The sequence below is a fragment of the Anarhichas minor genome, unplaced genomic scaffold, assembly GCF_050575085.1.
Source record: "Anarhichas minor isolate MPS153535 unplaced genomic scaffold, ASM5057508v1 ptg000055l, whole genome shotgun sequence".
NCBI lineage: Eukaryota > Metazoa > Chordata > Actinopteri > Perciformes > Anarhichadidae > Anarhichas > Anarhichas minor.
This window is the reverse complement of record NW_027466501.1, coordinates 2,517,591-2,538,552: the sequence shown is the minus strand read 5'-3', so window position 1 is coordinate 2,538,552 and position 20,962 is coordinate 2,517,591. Positions and strand designations below refer to the sequence as shown.

At 42.7% G+C, this 20,962-nt stretch overlaps 2 protein-coding genes across 9 annotated transcripts in view; one reads left to right on the top strand and one right to left on the bottom strand.

Annotated features, from left to right (window-relative positions):
* Window positions 1-20,962, top strand: part of zdhhc17 (zDHHC palmitoyltransferase 17) — a 59,536-nt gene that overhangs the window by 7,588 nt on the left and 30,986 nt on the right. Inside the window, exon 2 of the mRNA XM_076076012.1 lies at window positions 15,096-15,286. Within this exon, the coding sequence (XP_075932127.1) occupies window positions 15,196-15,286 (91 nt within the window). The 5' untranslated portion in view covers window positions 15,096-15,195. The remainder of the gene's footprint in view (window positions 1-15,095; window positions 15,287-20,962) is intronic.
* The window catches only part of osbpl8 (oxysterol binding protein-like 8), a 74,672-nt gene that overhangs the window by 50,776 nt on the left and 2,934 nt on the right, over window positions 1-20,962 (bottom strand). For 6 of the 8 annotated variants that reach the window (XM_076076007.1, XM_076076001.1, XM_076076005.1 and 3 more), the window contains exon 2: window positions 8,104-8,201. Coding sequence is in view for 5 of the 8 variants with exons in the window: in XM_076076001.1 (XP_075932116.1) it covers window positions 8,104-8,148 (45 nt within the window). In the remaining 3 variants the exon portion in view is untranslated. Of the gene's footprint in view, window positions 1-8,103; window positions 8,202-10,651; window positions 12,980-20,962 lie in introns of those variants that run through there. The other 2 variants (XM_076076003.1, XM_076076009.1) reach the window with 2 other exon arrangements.

Genomic DNA, 20,962 nt, shown 5'->3' with positions numbered 1-20,962 from the left:
GCATTTGTTTACTCTTCCTCAGCTTTTAGTCTGGAATCATGATCTTCCCTCTTGCTATCACCCCATCCATAAAACAGATTCCTTCATCTACTCCTCTCTTTAAGAACCTCCCATCAGGCATTTTCGAAGTACAATGCAACTCTTTTACACACGTTTGTCCGGCAAACATCATCTGACAGACGAACCAGCGAAACACCACGCAGCCACAAAATGAGGAAGTGGTCTGTCGCCCGTTTATAAAGGGCTCAACTGAAAGCCACAATGAGGATCTAGTGTGCTGAAGCTGCTATTGGTGCAGGTCGGAGCACTCACACGGCTCTTCCTCATGCTCATGGCCCTTCTGCGCCAATAAACCGAAGTCAGCGGGCCAATCTCCCGGGCCATCATGGATGCCCCCCCTCCCCCCCAAAGGACGACGCATGCACGACGCAGCCGTCCTGTGACCTTATTACGGGCCCAATAACGCAAGCTTTAATGCACTCCTGTGCTACCGTTTCCATTAACCTGCTTAACTGTTTGCCACACACGGGGCAGCGGGGGCCGTTTAAAGCCACGTGGAATTGAACGTACGTTGGAGAGTTTGTCATTACTGTAGACGCATTAACCAAAAGGTCGTTTGTAGAGGCAGCAACACAGTCCGGCCTTCCATAAGAGTGAATAATCTGCAGAACCAGATTCAGCCGAATGGTTTCCGTGTCATCAACAAACACATGTAGTGTCCTCGGGCAAGGTGAAACTGAGGTCTGCTGTGTTTACTTTGCACAACAGAACATTTTTGTCAGTACTCTGCAATTAGGACAAAAGGGACGGGTAGTTTCTTGGCTCTAAAGAATGGTACAACATGACTGCAGCCTGCTGTTGTTCTCACCAACTTTGTCTCCAGATTGCTTGAAATATGATTTTGAACTTAATAACTCAGTTGGTGGCAGTAAAATGTACTGTAAAAAACTTAAGATAGTGTGAAAACACAACATATCACATGTTGTTTTGTTAACTTATATTCCTGGCAAGTCACTTCAAAGCCACCGTCTACTTTGGCACATTTTCTGTTTGCTAGTAGATACGCGTCTGTTGCATTCTTTCAAGGGTGGGCTGGTGACAGGTGACAGATGGCTAAAGACAGGTATGACAGTGTTATCAGTCTTCTGAAGGACTTTACACATCAGGGACGGGGCAAATAAACGACACGAAATGCGAAATACTCTAAGGCTTTTATTGTGAAAAGTAAGGCGTGGCTCTGGTATGCGCTGCCTTTGTAACGGTTAGAAAAAAAGCAATGAAGTTTTGCAACCCTGGTTCCGAATATGGAGTCTTTGTGTTGACTGTTTGGATGTGAGTTAAACAAGCTTTATGAGTGTGGGGCTGAAAATGAACACCTACATTTAGTCAATATTGGAAGAATCAGTTTTATTTTGAAGATGCAGTAGCTGCTGTTTCGAGTACTGAAAAGCTTATTTCACATAGTGGAAACTGGCAATTTGTTTCTTATCAGGCCTACAAAGCAACAGTTGTAACGGAGTAATCCACATCTAGTCTGCTGAGAGGTATGAACATGATTCACATCATGGGGTTAGATGAAATCTATCATTTGCATCTTGACAAAAAAGGACTGTTCCTTGAAGTGCTCCGCGGTGGCAAAGCAAGTCACCAAAACTTCCTTCAAGACGACTGAAAATAGTAAAAGTCAAATACACAAAGTGCATCAGATTCAGAAATGTAAAGCTCATTTGCAATTTAACACTGGCCATTTTAATTTGACTAAAGAGCTCAGCTGCTGGCAGGAAACTCCTGCTGAGTGCGATTCAGTCTGTGACTTTGACGTTTTTTCAAAGAGGAAGAAATAACAAAGCACCCATTTATGGTAGTGAGTGAGGCAGGAGTAAAAAAAAATATCAGTAATTTGGTGCGGCATTATTCATTTTCTTGAGAATAGCTGCAATTCAGTTATAAATATACAATAAACGGGTTTGATTTCGTACAATTTATTTATCTATTATTCAAATTTATTTTTGCAGCTCAAACAATTCAGATTTTGACTTTACTTCTTGGGAATTTACGCTTTCATATTTCAATATACATCAACATTAACCGGTAGGAAACTTTGTTTATGTTTTGCCATATCGCAAAGACGCATTCAGAATACATTTTATGTCTGGCATATTCCACGGTATAATATCTCATTCATGCTCAGAGAAATGCACTGCTGCATTTTTCCTCCATCCTTGGGAGGAAAACATAACAGAAAAAAGTACATCATCCTCCTATAGTATATGACGTTTTGTACACAGTGGGTACTACCCTATATCGGACTATAAAGTACCTGCACATAATAGCTACAGGATAGACTTGTAAAAGAGGACACATATAATACACCATGTCAGACACGATTGCCTCTTCTCAGCATTGAAGCCAGCAGAAGACATACTTCATCATAATTGTAGCCAGTCAGCTGACAATATATTACCCTCCTCGAGCCAAACTCCAAGAGACGTGTGTACGTGTGTGTTCATGTGCGCACTAATCAATTCACACCAGAGGAAAAACAGTGCTTAGTGTGATTTAAACAATTCCTAAAGGATCCTACTTTAAAAAGCAATACTTTAAGGCAGTGGTTCTCAACTGGTCTGGCTGCGGGACCCACCATCACCCCTTAAGCCGCGACCCAAATTATATATATATATATATATATATATATATAATTTGGGTCGCGGCTAGTCAAATCAAATAAAGAACAATTATTATTCTCAGCTTTCAAATTTAACTGTATGGATTATAAATAATACATAGAAATACATAAATAAATGTTATTCTTATTTCAAGTACAATAACGAATGGATTTAAAAATAAATTACGTAACGAAATTCATTTTAGAAAAGTTATTTTCACTGAATTGCCCTGCAGCTTTAAATTCAGTTCATTCAGGGTGAAGTGAAAAAGCCAAAATATTATATTTTTCTCATCTTCTAAAAAGAGAAATTAGTGTTGGAAGAATTCACCTATATGAGTCTGTCCAGTCAGAGTCTAATGACTCTGGTCTCTCTGGACATTTCTCTCTTTTGGAGATCGTCCTATGATTTGACTTTCACCACAACTCTCACCTCAACAGTCCTGCTCTGCTCTCTGTATCCTCGTCTCTCCCCGTGTGTGGTGTTTGTACATTTCACTCAAGTCAGGAAACTTGTCAGAATGGCCATATTTGATTGGCTGAGCTGCATCACGTGATGTGATTCACAACGCATTGGTCGGTGTTTTTCCTGCACCGCTGAACAAGTGCCGTAAATGCTGGAATAATTCCGCTGCATAAAAAATGCCCTTCAAAATAGAATCACAACTTTTTTTTTGTTTTTTTGTCATGCAAAGGCCCGCGACCCACTGAAAACAGGTCCGCGACCCACTTTTGGGTCGCGACCCACCAGTTGAGAATCACTGCTTTAAGGGAACACACACATGCCCCCTGCCTTTTTCCATTCTCTGTGCTAATAAATCCATACTGCCTTGATGGCTGCCTTCAAATCAATAGCTCCCCCCACCACCTCGAGATTTTCTGTCAGGGAAAGGACTGAGCAAATCTTGGCAGAAGACACTCCACTCAAGGTTCTCCACAGCACTTGGTTAAATCCTGGAGAGAAAAAAAAAAAATCGGCAACCTCCCCCACATCGTCTAATGTTCCCTTTATCCGCGTCTGAGGCCAAGCTTAAGCCGTGGAGAATACGCTTGCTCTTCCTGTTTACTTTAGTAGTGAGAATGTGTCTCATCAGCCCGTGCTGTCAGCTCGGTTCTGTCAACAGCACCCCGGGTCCCACTACTGATGTGCAGAAACTGATGCAGCCTCGGCTTCTCACTCCCTAAGAGCCGCCTGAAGACAATTTTTACCTCTGGCTTCTTTCAGCCCCCCCCCCCCCCCCATAGCTTATTGCTGTCACAGGCTGTGGCTCTGTGTGTCTAAGAACCAAGACCCCGTCTCTGCCAGTTAAGACGCTTTTTAAAAGCAAAATCCAGCTTAATCAATACAGTGGTATCAAAATGTGCACTATTGGCATTGGATCTTGCATTTCTGTGACATTGCTGTTTAAATAAAGATTTATATTTTGTTGGTACCGGGGCAAAAGCTTCAAAATCAAATCAATGGTAGCAGAGGAACAGATATCAGCTTATCTCAATGCAATGCAGCCACAAGGCAGTTTCTACAGGCATTCAGTCCATGTCTGTTCTCTTGATCTTGTCAAATTCTAGGAAATGTTGGTCAGCGCTAATTGAAGCAGCGGTATCGAACTATTTTGTGTTGCTCGGTGAAAAAAAGACATTAAACCTACTTTGATTCACTGTTTCACTGTGTGAAAAAACAAAACATGAACACTTCCAAGGGTGTGACAACTTTTCTTAGGTGCTCTAGATACGGCAAGTTGAACAAAAGTGGATGCAACGGCAAATTCAGTTACAACTATCCATCCAATAGTAGACATTTAACTCCTCACCACAAATGTCAACCTCAGGGTGGCGCTAGAGGAAAAGTCAAAAGTCATTGGAAGGCATTCAGGGGAACCACGCATTTCTTTACCAAATTTTGTGCCACCCGATTACGCAAATGTTGAGATGTTTTACTGTCAGGCTTTTGACATGCTGGAGGAACTTGATAAAAAGTAATTGGATCACCAAACTCATGAGCATAAATTGTCTGTGGACTATGAATATCTGTCCAGAATTTCATAGCAATCCATCCAGTAGCTGTTGAGATCTTTCCGTCCGGACCAAAAGGTTTAGAACCGATTTTTTGACGACATTAAACTTTGTCTATAGGCTAGAGAACAACAAAGCAGGAAATAACATCAACACGATTAAAACAGACCAAAAATAATAAACTACTCAGCCTACTACTTATGGTAGATGCACAAACATCAAGGAATAAGGACCAAATCAAGTCAACACAATCGGGCAGGCGAAACGCTGTGCTTCTTAAACACGAAAGAAAAGTTGCAGTTGGAACGTGGTGCCAGGTGGAAACCAGAGGTTAGCCTCTGTAATCAAATATCGGTTTAGATTTTCATGCTGATGATTTATTGAGACGTGGAGGGCTTCCTGACACGCATGGAAGGAGTCTATTTAGGGGACACACCAATTGTCGATTTTTATTACGAAAGTGATCTTGGCCTCCAGACTGTCATATATAGGCCTTTATGTGCCGTAAACAAGAAGAGATGCACACTTGGGCAATTCTTTACGTTTTTATTCATAAAGAACTCAAACTCTGACATACGAAGGCTCAATCATGAACCTTCTGGACGTATTATGAGTCTCATTATGTTTGATGCTAACTGGTTTGTGGCGTGTTGCGTCAGATGGGAATGGTACCCATGTTGCTTCCTGAGGGATTGCAATGACTACATTTTAAAAAACATTTATGAGAGAGACCTGAGCTTATCTCGGAGCTTCTAGTCTTGTACTGTTGGCAACTGTAAAGCACCTCTAGAACAAATGGGGGGGTGAGCCTGGCCAAAGGGGCAATTCAACAGCCACCGAGGATGAACGTTTTTTTTTCTCATTCAGCCGCTCAAATCCTCTCAGTCAGTGATCCCCTTGTCACGGATCCTGTGTCCTTACCTCTAAGCTACCCCAAACCCATTGTTGGAGTGCATAATGTCTGTCTATGTGCCTTTTCACTGCCGTCTATTCGGAACAGCAGGTCACCAGCTCTTTCATTACAGTATGTACAATGCAAATGACAGCAGACTGAATGCTGGCTGCCATAAACCCTTCCTGAAGCGTCTCCTGACTGCGAGGATGTCAGAGCACCAGACACCTGGCGTGCTTCCCAGAGCCTTTCATCCCGCGTTGGGAGCAATCATCTCTACCGACGGGCCCTTTTTTAGCAAACAGCAGGACCGGACAACCACACATTACGTCCCATAGCCCGAGTCTCACACCGTCCCGGCACTGCGGGTGATAAGTAACGCAATGGCCCAGAGAGAGGTACACATTTGTAAAATTCAATTCAATCAAAAAGAAAGCATTCAAAAGACACAGTAGATATACCGACGTGGCTTTCAAATCAATTCATGCATCAGCAGTTTGATTATGCGGCCACTGAAATAAGCTCTGGAGGAGGCGGAGGGAGGAATTAGCTCGCACTACTAGCAGACATGAAGTGTTATTAAAACTCACTCCCACTCTCAGCAAAGACTCAAAGAAGTAGGAAAGGGCTTTTAGCTCGGCTCCCATTCGATCCCATTGTGTGTCACTGTCTGCGGAGGCCCGTGGGAGAGATGGCCGGAACCGTTATCACCCTCGTTATCTGCAATTATAATTGCCCTCCTGCTCGCTGCAAAAATGGCTACTGGGGATTTTTGATGAAGGTGAAATGAAAGGGCAGAATCACACTCCTGAGAGCTGAGAGAAGTGGAGTGGTATTCTATGTGTGGGTGAGTGAATGGGTGCATGCTGTCTGAAGGTTAATTTAGAACAGGGGTCCCCAACCTTTTATGAGACTGAGAACTACCTGAAGGGTAAAGAGTAATATGGAGGACTAGTTGTAATATAATCTATAATATACGTTTTCTTTTAAATAAAATAATCCATTTAGTGGGCTACCAGTATTAAGAGACTGTAGAAGTTCACTGATTATGGTTAGTGATTCCTCACAATCATTAATAATAGTTTACCAAGTGATCATAGGAAAACACAGAAGCTATACATATATTTAAACATGCACAAAATATCTCATTTGTCATATTTATTATACAAAAATGTGTCCACCAAAGCAGTTCTTCCCAGCTGAAAATGCCAGACACTTCTGAAAACGCTAGCTGAGAGCGCTTTGGATGCGCAGCATTTCTTTCAGCTGTGAGCTTTGGTTGCATCTGGTTGCTATGATATGGAATATGCGCGGAAGAAAAAAATGTCAGCCCAGGGTTAAGTATTTGCTCTGGGTGAAGGGGAGGCTGACACATGTGGGGAGAGTGGAAGGACCTATGTGGTATTGGTCCTGCCCCTCCCAGCGTAACGCTAACCCTGAGTGACTTAGTTTATAGTTTGGTTATTGGTCCCTGTTCGCAGGGTGGTGCCCCGTTATTATTAATAATCGTTAATAATTCTATTGATGTCACTAATTTAGTTTTTATATATGCTGATAATAACTCAAACACGCTCCCTTTCATTCCCAACAGTATTTCCTCTCTTTTAAGGTCAATGAGATGAATCTAGCCAAAGACAAAAGTGTTTCCTAGCTTTGTTTGTTTCTATTTTTGTAAAATCCTAAAAACAAACAATCTACAAAAACATAAAAAATTTAACTTCAAATAACGAAACTTCACTTTATAAAGTCAAAATTGTGACAGTGCAGAACTTTTTCATTTTAAAGCTGCGGTTTCCTCTAGTATGGCGCTATCAACCTGCAACACCAAACAGGAAGTAGCAGCAACTTAATATTGTTGTGCATAACAAAGAACATGTGGATGACTGGGCCCTTTTGATTTTCAGTGCTCTTTCATCATCATTTACGTTACTATGAAGAAGGGCTGCACAATATGAGGAAAATATGCGATAACGTAACGATTTAACTTGCCATTAACAACTGATATTCAAGTGTACTCATTTCTGTCTTTCTGCTGCTTTCAGTATTCTGCTAAAATACAAATTATTGCTTGTTGAATTAAACCTTGAAAATAAATAATATTCAATATTCTTGTGTTGGACAAACATTGGACTGAACACAAAAGGCACCAATAAAAAGGACAACAGTTACAATTTAAAGACATATTGTGCAGTCGGACTGTGAAACAGGGTGTGTGTTTGCAGCTAAAGTGAGTGTAGCGGTCTCGTCCATCTATTGACACACATATACGCAGAACCTCAGACAAGTTTAATTACTGGCAGAAAAGTGCAGTGTCTGCCACAGCGAGCCGGACAAGCCCATGGCAAGCTAGCACCTTAAGTTAATCAAGGTTCAAAAAGTGTAGCAGTTACAAGGACCTATTACCATTTCAAAGCACCATAATGGTTTTTTTTATGCATTCCCGATTGTTTGATAATTCCTGTTTTTTGATGAGCAGGTTATTGGCTATCTTCTTCTTGTGGCACTAGCTGCATATGCGAGTGTGTTGACTCACCAAGGTTTTCTCAGGCTCCTGCTGGGACTCCGAGGAGGACTCCATGGTTGTGTTGAACCAGAGTCGGGAGTGTCAGCGCTGCTCTGACGACTGCATATCTGTTAGGAGGGAGAAGCAGAGTGTTACCACAGCAGGACAACAGTGCAACATAGGTTTCATTTCTTCCACTTCAATATGTTCATCATTTGGTCCTCTACGTTTATTTTCTGCCTTGGAATAGCACTAGGTTTGACCTCACGTGGGACGGCTAGCTCGCCATCATGCCTACTTATCTATCCCATTTGAGAACAAACAGACAACACTGGCTGTTTTCCAACACACGAGCACGACGAAAGATTTCCCTCATTTCTGTTATTATATACGAATGCAGCAGAAACCTGCTCACCATTCCCCGCTGCCTTTTGTCTCCACCCGAACAAAGGTGGTGTAGCTCCAGGCTTTTAATAAACAGCCTGTTTCTAGTGCGAGCAGGAGAGGGTGGAGAATACGCCAGCGATGTCTGCTCCTTTTCCTGAAAAATCCATCCAGTCTATATTTTTCTGTCTGGCCTCAGCTTGTTTTCCCCTCTAGAAGTCTTGGAGCGTGACACAGTTTCTAACCTTCATCTATCCAAGGAAGGTTTCTGCTGGCTGCTCCACTGACCCGCTGGGAAGTTACTCAGGGCTACATCAGTGAGGGTACAAGCTGTAAGTTACTTTACTCGCAGGAATTTGAATTACTTATTGTTCTTGGTATATTTAGGGTGGCATGTTACAGGAAAAGTCTTGCTGTTAGCAAATTCTGAGGTAATAAAAAAAACACAAAAAAACTTGACTGTGCAAAATAAAGTTGCTTTACTTATAAACCCGTATGACAAACCAAATAAGCGTTGAGGCATGTGTATACACAAGGGAATACACAGAAATATTTAGACTATCATACTACTTCTAAGAACCGTTTCAACATTTTTTACAGACAAACAAACTAAAGGTGTATTCACACCAAACGCGGCGCGAATTATTCGTGCGAGTAGATTACATACAAAATCTATGAACAGACGCAATGAGACGCAAATTTGCGATGGCGCAGCGCGATTGACGCAAATTTCGCGTGAGTTGAAATTTTTCAACTTGGGCACGATAGCCTATCGGCGTTGAGATGCTCCTCCTGTCATCACTGACGTCCTGTCGTTGTTGAATCAGGAAACAAATTCTGTAGCCGTAGGTGTTCACCCTGAGCTCTACAATACCTCATATTAGTAGAGACCGGACGAAACTGTGTATAAATGTATGTGTGTAAACCATATGGTACAAAGAAGGAAAAAGACGGTGCAGTATTTACGTGTAGATGACGTTATTTTGAGTGTTGATGGAGCTGCTACAGTGTTAGCATAGAATAGCACCAATCGATCCAAGCTCCATTGAGAAAACAAGTATTTTTGAAGTTATTGCTTGTCGTCTTGCGGAGAGAACTAACAAAACGAATGAATTCAAACTTTTTACAAATCGGCATCATTACGTAGACCACAAATGGTCTCGCGCGAATGACGCGATTACACCAAATGCGGCGCGAATTTGGTGTGAACGCACCGTAACTGGAGTATATCGTTCGTTGTAGCTTGGGCTGCACAAGTAACTGATTTTGGCTTCACACAATTAAATGTTCGACTGCGTCATTTACGTTTAACATGCGTGCTCCTCTCAGAAAATGATGCTGCATATGAAATCAAACGCTTCCTAAATGAACAGCCAGCCACCAGGCGGCGATCCAGATGTTGTGGCTTCACTTTTGGGGAAGTATTGTGCCACCGTGCATTCACCCTACAGTGGAAGCCTGATTGCTGTGGCTACAGTCCAGAGCAGCAGAGTAACACACTGTAGGGCAGATGGGCAAAACAAAAACGCACTGAATATAGGTGAAGAAGAATCTTATTTTAAGTCTTATTTTGATGTAAAGGTTTGTTAATTAGCCCTTGAATGGTCAAAATATTTTTGCTCTCCATGCACAAGCACACAATAAAACACAGGCCTGACCCAACTGTCCGCCACTGTACCGCCACTAATGCCAACACTACACCAAATCCTCAACATCAGTTCATGAACAAGTGGGGCCATCTGTTAATTACACTCTATGCTTCCGGGGAGATTATTCTGGGTGGAGAAGCTGCCTGCCAACACGTGGTCCTTCTGAAAATGCTTTTAAGATTATGGGAGGCAGCCACTTGTGCTGATTGCTGTTTTGTGTCGATACATTAATGGTATGAACTCTGTGGACCCAACTGAGATGACACCTTGTAGGACTACGTGGCCATGAGAGGTCACCTGAGAAAGACTGACTACTGTGAGTTGAGGGTTGACACTGCAGATGCCCTCTCTTTGTAATATGTTTTCGACAGCAGCAAACAGTATTAAATTGGCTCAATTAGGAATTGAGAACTCAAACAGTGCAAATGTATGCTTTAATAAGGCACACATGCCCCTCCCGCCTCCCGAAGTGATCAGATTAAGAAGCAAACCAAGGAGAATTTGGTCGTACAAGAGCATATCGACCGACCAACAGAACAACTGACCCCAAATTGTCAGCCCGAGCAGCAGCTCTTCCAGAGTTTCCTTTGAAAGGTGCCAAGAAGGTAGTAGAAGGAAGCAAGCGGCTCTAGGAGACTCTATCAGACGAGGACACAAGGAGAAGGTCACCAACCCCCAACCCCCCCACCAGTCATTCTACCAATGTAACGCTCCAGCGCTCCAACAGCCTCTTGGCTCCGGCCGGCACACACACTTCATCTGGCCTCGAGTCTCAAGGACCCCGTCACGCTGAGACAGATGCTTTCCACTCTTTCTCAAAACCAGCTTTACCAATCAGTCCAGGACTCGGCCTGGAGCACGGGCCGCACAGCTGAGGCAGGGAAACAACACAGAAAACAAGGCCCGCGACTAGCGGTGTAAGGGAGGTAGACTATTTATTTTGTTTTGTTCCCTGTCATCTTTTGCTGCTATTATATACAGTCTCTGAAGTTGTAGCGATGACAACCGATGTCCCTCTGGGATACGTTTAGGGTTTTTTCTCATCACCGGGTCTAGAGTTAGCTCTGGGCATCTGACTTACATTTTTCGTATTTAGTTGACACTCCATGTGCAACATATGCTTCCCCCTCTGCTCCAGTTTATTTTTAGGATGACTAAATACACATTAGCTCTGAAGTTGCCCTAAATAAGCAGCTTCCCTCATGGGGACATGGCATGGATCGGTTTTTGTTTTTGAGTGAGACGTCTCGACAGCTTTTGGATGGATTGCCATTACATTTTAGTACAGATGTTCGTGCTTGATTTTTAAAAAAAGAAAAGAAAAATGCGTCCAATATTTTATGTTTAAGATCAAATAAAATGCACAACTAATGGTATTCCCCATGAGCCTCGGCTGCACTTTGTGTTTGGTGCTAATTATCAAATGTTTGCATGGTAACAATCCTAAACAAAGAGTTTAATGGTAAACATTATACATGCATAACATCTGTATGGTAGCATGTTAGCATGCTGATGTTAGCATTTAACATTTAGCATGATGGAGACTCCACTTCACTAAACAATGGACTATCCAGTGACAGACATCCACTCTGCTACGGCTCTATTGTTCTATCGTTCTCCCACACTTTAGTGACACTCGGCCCCCTTTGCACAAGCTGGCCCATACCAATCTGTTTCAGCCGTACCACAGCGGTCTGTCAGCTAAGAGCTATGAATCATTGCCAAAAATAGAGGGCAACGCACAGGGAATCCTAAACTTGTGGTTTGGCAGTGGCTCTGACAACAAAGCCGGAAACACTGGCTGAGGGGTTCCTCCACAGAGCCAAAAGATGGCAGGGAACCTTTTGGGATAACATGCATTTGTAGTGCGAGAGCATAAATGCAAAGGTGTGTGAATACGCATCACTGGCAACAAAAAAAAGGCCAACGCATCTTTTCAGTCTTGATAAAAGAAACCATTCTTTGTGCTGCATATTTTGAGAGACGAATGGGACGATGGCCGAGTGGTGGATTTACGAGACAATACCACAATAACTAATCCACAAAGTTCAGAATGACGACAGCATCTCTGGCAGTAAGTACAACTGAACTCCCTCAAAGTGTATCGATGTCATGTCCCTCTGGATGTTGATGATGGCTTAGTATATAATATAAACCTTGTATTTTTTGTATTTCCGCGGTTTTGAATAGGAGTTCAATAGGAGCCTTGCAGAGCATTATTTGCTTTCAATATGGGCTGCACATTACTAAATGTAGTCTGCCAAATATCCCAAAAATATGATGCATACAAGTTTGTTTCAACGACAACATGCATTACGATAATTACATAATGCTCGGTTTGAAAATAATGAGAACCAGGAAAGATTTGTTTTGACTGCTTGTCGCTATTGTTTTGAATGTGCCACAGTTTTTACTTTGATTGTTTTTCCGGTAGATTAGGGCTCAGCTCAAGGGCAAGAGAGGACAGCAATCATTTCAGGGCCCTAAGCTGATTGTGGTGATGATGCAGTCCGCTCTCGAGAGGCAGATCTGTGGAGGCTGAGGAATGATTACCCAGTGGTTAAGTGAGACTGACGGGGCGCCACCATGCTTGATGATAAAAAGCAAAGCATGACTTTGTGATGATGTCCCATGTTGGTCCTTGATATTGTTTTCCCCCACTTCAGTAATAGAAATGTAAACACCAAAGCACAGTGCGTTTCTGTCTGAGGATTCAATCTCTCCTTCAACTAGGGGAGGACGACATGACCAGAAATCTATGCCACGGTATTTTTTCGTGGGGCGTTTGCATTGCTGGAATTAATAGTTTTCACTATTGCCAATGTCAATGCTATTCCAATATCTTAAGAAAGAAAAGACAACGGATGTTTATTGGCTGCAAATAAGAATGAAAACTAAATATAGACCTACATGTGTTTTGGGAGCATGCTATCATGAATATGATAGCATGTTGAATATCATGCTAGCATGATATATCATGCTGAATATCATGCTAGCATGATATTCAACAGGTATAATGTTACCTGGCGCAACATGTTCTCACCAACACAGCTGCTTTCAGTCTGAACGCTCAATATGAATCGCTCTGCAAATGAAGACTTTGAGCTAATTATTACATGGAAAACAGACAAACATACCATTAGGACCACTGACTCACAAAAATACAGACAGCTCAGAAATCTACTGAGCATCTATTTTTTAAAGATAAAATAGCCCAAGCAGGCTAGATGTAATTTCCTGTGCAGAGGCATATCAAACATGAGGCGATACTAGAAATGCCAGCTTGTTAGAAATGAGGGGCTGATGGACCAACTATGCTCTCTATGGAAATGAGAACAGGACATGGGGAGGGAAGGAGGGAGGACATTCAAGTCTCTGACTCTCTGGGTCCGACATAATCTTCTGCCTGTCCCAGTTTGGTGCCGTGCTCAGGGGGAGACATCTTTTAACAGAATTAAGCCATGTAGGTCAGGGAGCGAGGACTATTAATCAACCATGTAAGTAGGGGCAGCGGATTGGACCGCAGAGAACCCAACACCGGTTCACCAGAATAACAATCACTTTCCATCCCCACCCTGGCTAGGAAATCTACAGAAATCTGATACTGTATACTGTACAGAGACTCAAACACAGAGAGTAGGATTACTTTCAATGTAAAGAGTAGAGTCAGGACACTTACAGATGATTCATTCATGACTTACAGCATTGCACAATTAAAAAATTATCTGGCAGCCATTACTGTAGCACAGATTAAATCTCATCCTTGAACAGATCCGGTTTTCATAAATACAAGATAACTTTACATAATTTCTGTCCTCTCCCCCATTAGAGCATCTGGGAGCGTCCTGAAGATTTGGCAGGAGAGAGTGCACACGGTGTACCGATCAAATGAAGCAGAAATTCTATTAAAACTGTGTTGAATAAAGCAGGCTGAATCACTCAGGCGCTTTGCATTGGCTAGTCTTTGGGTAACTTCCCTACTCTCTAGGCTAGGCTAATATAGGCCGATATATCGGTCGAGCTGCAGGGGAAAGTACTGCCTTCACCAACAGTTGCAACTGTCCAAAGGCCAAACTAAATGACAGCTGCAAACATTTAAACAGGCAGCAGTTAAAGGATACGGCTACTGTTATTCTGTAGTTTTCTTATTGTCACAAAAAGACCAAACGTTAGTCCATCTCTCAACTTCATCCACGTTTTCCTGTCGGACCCAATCCTATAGGTTCTTCCTGAAGAAAAAAGTTCACAAATATATACTTTAATTAAAAAAAAATACTAAATCATTGTATTAAACAGCAGAGTTTAAAAGTGTATTTCTTGGTGACCATCATTCAGCCCCCCGAATACACATTCTGGTGAGTATTTCCAGCAGTAGGACGGTGTGCTCGTGATTGAGTCTAAATAAACTACAGTGAGTGTCTGCTCTACAGTGATAAAGGAACATGTGAGTGGCTCATTGACGTGCTTTTAATATTTGTTGGGCAACAGTAGAGCTCTATATGGCACAGAGAAATAAGATCTGTCAGGCTCCGGGTGCACAAACAATGCTTGTTAGAAGGATCCATTCGTTGATTCGGTCTTTTCATGGGATTTGTTGACAGTAGGAGACATTTAGAATATCATGTGCCATATGCAGCTCATCAAAGCTGGTTTCCACATCCTTGCCACTGTATGACATGCGGCACAACCAGCATAGCCAAATGGAGCCCTGCTCAACTAGAGACTGATACCATGTAAATAAACCTGATTCAGAGTTATATAATGAGTGTTATTATGAAAACAGTGCTCCCGTGGTGCTTCAATATCATCTCTGACAGCAAAACCTCCCACATGATAGAGCGTCTCTTTTCCTTCTATTATACACCCTCTATATTATCCTGTAATGTGGGAGCACCAGCATCAAGTGTGTCACCTTGCAAAATTAAAAGGCTTTTGGAATGCAACAAGGTGACTCAGCGCTCACGAACACACATTTATCTGATTCATCAGAACGGCGTGTGGATGGGAATGCTGATGAGCGCCGGGAAAAGGTGTGAACCTCTGCGAAGTCAAGGAGACGGCGGTGACCTCGGAGCACTGCGACCCCCTTATGGGAGAAACGCTGCGGCTGCTCGGCTCTTTGACTCACTATTGGCTCATAACGAAACCATCCCTGCCACGGAGACGGACAGGAAAAAATCGTAAGAGAACGGAGCTAGAGAGCTGCACGGGGAGAGATGTGTGTGACGCACACAGCCCGAGTGGAATTATACGTGTGTGTGTGTGTGTGTGTGTGCGCGTGATGTCTCTTGCATAACAGAAAAAGAGAGAGAAGATGTGAGGCTGAGAAGTCAGCACATTCAGGACACACCATCGGGCTGTGGTGCGATGTGACCTCAATGTATAAGCATTTGTCGCCCCAACGCAGCCTTCCAACACACAGACACACAGCATGAAAACAGCCAGAAGGAGCCTCCAGAGTGAAACTATTTCCACACACGAGAACATAAGCAGACTTCGTTCATCCAGATCAGGTGCAGGTACATTCTAGCACACAAACACGGGAGCGGAGGCAACCGGACCGACGCGGCATGCACATGTGCAAGAGAGCACAGGGGAGGTGAATAAAACGACCTACCTCAAGCAGCTCGGGGAGCAGAAAGCACCATTACATTCACAACACAGCCTCTGAGAGAGGACGAGAGAGAGAGGACAAGAGAGAGAGGACGCGAGAGAGAGGACGAGAGAGAGAGGACGCGAGAGAGAGGGAGACAGAGGTGACATCACCATATTTTTTCTTCCTCCTCTAAAATGTAGGCTACCGCTGCAGGGCTACCGGTGTCGGCAGCAGTCAGAGCTCCCTCTGTGTGTGTGTGTGTGTGTGTGTGCGCAATGACAGCTTTTCATGTAGGCATTCCCAACTGGATGTGAGCTCAATCTATTGTAGTTGTGCAACCCCAACAGAGTCCTCAAACACACACACACAATAAAAACACCTGAATAAGTGACATATTGATATCATTCCTCTAAAGAAAAATATGTGTTAAATCCTCCATGGGGACTAGCTTAAATGTGACCCAGTATATCACCTGGGAGGCAAGCCTGTGACCTGCCACCAAGCAACAACTATGATACAACCTAGAGCGGCGGCACTCGCGTTCCAAAATGCCTATTTCTCAGGGCACGACGGCTGTGCAGCAACACACGTGTCATGTGACCAGTGACTCTTCTGTAAATATCAGTCTATAGTCAATATGAAGGAGAAGTTGATTGTTTTATTGCAGGGCTACACAGCATTTTATGATCTGTCGCTTGGACAATTAAAAGAAAATATATATAATAGTATTATATTTGCTAGCCGCGACGCTGGTATTGTTTTCAGTGTGTGTGTGTGTGTGTGTCATCATGGCAAAATGTGCCATAAAGACACAAGTTTGCCAGGTGTTTCTATCTCTGTACGTTTGTGCACAGATTTGGTCACATCTGTCAAACTTTACAGATGTGTAGGTTGAGATCAAAATGAAGGTTGAGTACGAAGTTGGGTGTGGGGATGATTTATGTGGAACAGGGCTACACATCAATTATTCATTTAACGGTTTTCTTTCAATCCAGTCTGGAACATTTGTACAATAATGATAAATGTCCAACATATGGACGTCATAACGTCATCAGAGCCCACTGTGATGTCTGCAAACGTCTTGGTTATCAGGCTCTGATCCAGCACAATTCTGCGGAACATGAGGAAGCACAGCTGAGCATTTCTGTCATATTTTAAGATCAAGACCATGAGCAGTCTTTTCTTCAAGCATCCTGTCCACTTGTCTGTGTGATTGGAGATTGTAGTGCTTGTGTGCGTCAACGTGCATGATGTGTGTGTGTGTTCCTGTGTTATTACATGTGTGGTGTGTGTTTCGGTCCAGCTGCAGGGGAAACATGCTGTAGACAAAAGCACCCAGCTGTGAGCGTGTTCCTGAGGGGAGAAGAGGCTGAGCTGAGGTTGGTGCGCTAGTAATCCTGGGAAAAGACTTGCACAAAATAAGCACCCACAATAATAATAATAATAATAATAATAATAATAATAATAATAATAGCAATAGCATGGCACCGCATAGCTGAGGGTGTTTGGATGAAGACAAATTAGTCAGTGAGCTCACCAGGTGGGCTGATCAGACAACAAATCAGAACAAAAATCTGATTTGACGATTTCATCTGAAGAACCTCACAGCATGTTTTTGGTTTTGTTTAGCAAATGCAGCCCTTCATAATTAAGTCAGAGCACCTCCATGGCCTAAAAACCTTTACTGCTTTGTGTGTTGTTCCTGTGAAGGAGTCTGGTTTCCATTTATTCAAAAATACAATCAACTATATTTCTGTGCACGGTAACATTCCTTAAACATGACATTAAACATCTCGTCGGGGAAATCTTTCGAATGTACAGAGACAGAGAGACATTTCCTAAATATAATCTCAATAGAGAAAAAAACTTTCTATCTCACCCTCTCACATTATCGCTCAGGAGAGAGATGCATCGTATTCAATTGAATTACACAGTGGTGTGGAGCTTGAAGCACAACGAAGCTAATCTAGTATCCTAATATAAATGTAGACTGCTAACATTGGATTTTAACAGAAACTTTTTTTATATGACAACTAGGGGATGCTTAAATGTTGATAAGAACACAACAATTAGATAAGAGAGATAAGAGTCAAGCTTATGAAAACACCTCTGTCTCTAAGGTCTCTTGGATTTTCTATCCCAGCACTTCAGGCGAAGCAGTAATATTATCACACCCTTGCATTATGACTGCTTGTAACTCTGGGAATATATAGGAGAGACATTTACTTTAAAAGAGCTAAATGCCATCCAGTCACTCTATCCTGCCTCCTCTCTGGTCTGATCAGCCCAAATCATCTGGGCCCAAAGACGTTACGTGAGAGATGCGACACCCACTAAGTGCTGATTCTGTGTGAATAATGCGACTCGAGTACGTGTGAGTTTGCGTCACCGCCGCTGTCCCTTTCCCCTCCGACCGTGGCTTAGCCCGAGGGGATTAATACAGCCAGACCTTTGGGGATTTTTGGAGAAGTGCGGCTGGAATACGTCGCCGTCAAAAGCTGGTGAGGTTTTTGTTGACCATAAGTTGGCGTGGGCGCTTACACTCTCTCCGAGCATGAGCTCGGCAAAAGAAAAACATCTCCGTCATTGAAAAGCAATACACTTTGCATCCCTCAGAGAGCTGCAGCTGCGCACAGGACTCTGGAGCCTGAGTGAGTGAATTAGGACACGAGGAAGCAGAGCATGTACAACACTCGGAACTCCTTCAGCTCAACAACAAAGCCTGAGCCGAGGAGAGGCTGTAACTGTATCAGTGGCCAGATACGATCATGATGAAAAGTCATACTGCAAACAAGGGTTGTGGATGTGACGGTGTACACCATGCGGCTATGGAAATGTGTCCACCGGTAGAGATACGGCAATATCGTTCACACTACGGTGGCTATTCTCACGTTATTTCGCGAGATATTGCGTGAGCTTGTGATGTCCCGCTGCCTGGCAGGGTAACCAGATTTGGGCAGACAAGGAGGAAGAGAGAGAAGTTGTAAATACAGAACAGATCATCAACCCAAGATGAGGACAAACTCTAGTTACATGACCTGACAACTGAACACAACTTTTGACAGGGTTTAGTCAGCTTTTTGAATTAAAAGATGAGCAAATCCTGCAGGAAAGTTGTATTTTTTTTTTTTTGTTGTGTAGAAGGTCCAAATAAAGGAAATTAATCAAATGTATGTAGGGTAAAATTATTTTTAAAACAATTTCTTAATTGAAATTTACAAAACAATTACTGTGTCGTGATACATACCATCACCGTGATATGAAATGGCATTTACCGTGATAGTAGATTTAGGCCATATTGCCCACCCTATTCAGTCATTTATAGACTAATTACATACAACTGTATAAGATCTTGGAGTGAATGATTAAACATTAAATAGTATTTATGACCATTAGTGTCAATATCAAAGTTACTATGATTGACTTTTTTCACATTCACTTTATCATAAAGACATCACTCTGCTACAACAAAAGTGTCCAATTCTTTTAAGATCAGTGGCTACTGAGCTGGACAAAAACGCCTGATGCGCAATTTGACACCCTTAAAAAAGAGCCACGGCTCTGGGCTTCGACACTGTGGATTTTTAGACGTGCGAGTGTTTGTCTCCGTATTTGAAAATATCATGAAGTTGCTTTTAGAAAATGGATAAAAAATATGCAGCAATAGAAAATGCAGCTAAAAGAGCAGCCTCCGCCACCTTCTTCCTTAGATTCCTCTCAGTTTTTCTTTACTGTCTCCTCTTGAAGATATTCCGTGGTGCAGCCCTCAGTACAAAGCTAGGTGTGGTCAGAGGCAACACCTACGGTGCAAGCCAAGACTTCATGAGTCAACTCGTGAGCTCAGACACAATGGGGTTTTTTTTGGGGTGGACTGTGGAAGTGGCTTTAATGACAGTTATGCAGCAAAGCAAGATTCCTCAGTGACTGATTCATAATACCATTTGTGGGAAACAAAGAAGACTCATAATGATTATACCAAAGAGCAAAGGAACACATTATTTGGGAGGGGTGCTTTATTTAGCTTGTCAAGATCTTTCACACCTAAAGGGTGACTTTGGGCTTTTTCAACATGTATTTTTAAATGTTTTTGTGTCCAAGGGACTGATGGGGACAACAATTGTTATTAGTGTGTGTGTGTGTGTGTGTGTGTGTGAGACAACATTACAGAAAGAACCCTACAGAGAAACAAACGCTTTTTCTTTTGCTTTCTGTTTGTTATTGTGTCGTGTGACTTGTTGCCGGGAGACAGCGGTGGAAACGTGAGTGAGAGTCGGAGAGAGAGTTGTGCCGGTGTTGTTGTGTTATCTAAAAGATTCTCAATGTACTACGTTTTGATACGAATGTCCTCGGTCAGGAAAATCTCACCCTAACCTGACTTGCACACCGAACACACACATGAGTGTAAATTGTGATTAACCATCACAGCGTGAAATACAGTTTTACTGCCAATCGGTATTCGCCGATATTAAGTCAAATATATGCTATAGGAGATTGGCATTAATGCTTTATAGATGCCAATCCCTGATAAAAAAGTTCCCCACATCCTGTGAGCGAAAGATGAGTAAGGCCATTTTAAGGAAGTCATGTTCATGTTTTCCACTGGATCAGGGAACCGCTAATCTGGATGGTCACACGCGTTGACACGACAACTGATCCACGATCACAAGTCAGCTTTGGAGGAAATGGCTTAAGTAGATCAAAGGTTTTGTCCTTGGATATCTAGACATTTGACATGATGTCATTCTCAGTTTGTTAAGGGTTTGAGTCAGCGAGACATACACGTACTTTAAATCTGTAGCACAGGCCAACACTGCATCTAAAGCTGCTTCTGCTTGAGTTTCCCACATTAGGTGTACAGCCTTGAAACCAGCAGATCTCTCTGTGATACAGAAGGAAGCTGTAGTTCAGGTGGGCAGTAATAAGGTTCCTCTTCTTCCGAAGCTATGCTCTGGGGGTCGACGAGGGTGGACGCTGAAGTTAATGAAGTTTGACACTAAAAAAAGGGCTCGACGTTCCCACGCTCCTTCATCAAATAACAAACTCTGCTCAGCAGTGGACCTGGTGCGAGGCAAACACTGGAAACCTTTCATCACCGGAGACAGGTGCATATTAAAGCCACGTTTGTTCAGTTTTGTTTGATGTACGGGAGCCGAGGGTAGTTGAGCTTCTCAGAATAATTAAAACGGAGACAATTAACTGGTTCCGTTGGAACAAAACCAGCTGTTTTGGATGGTAATAAAATCTGTTGAACCACACGCTT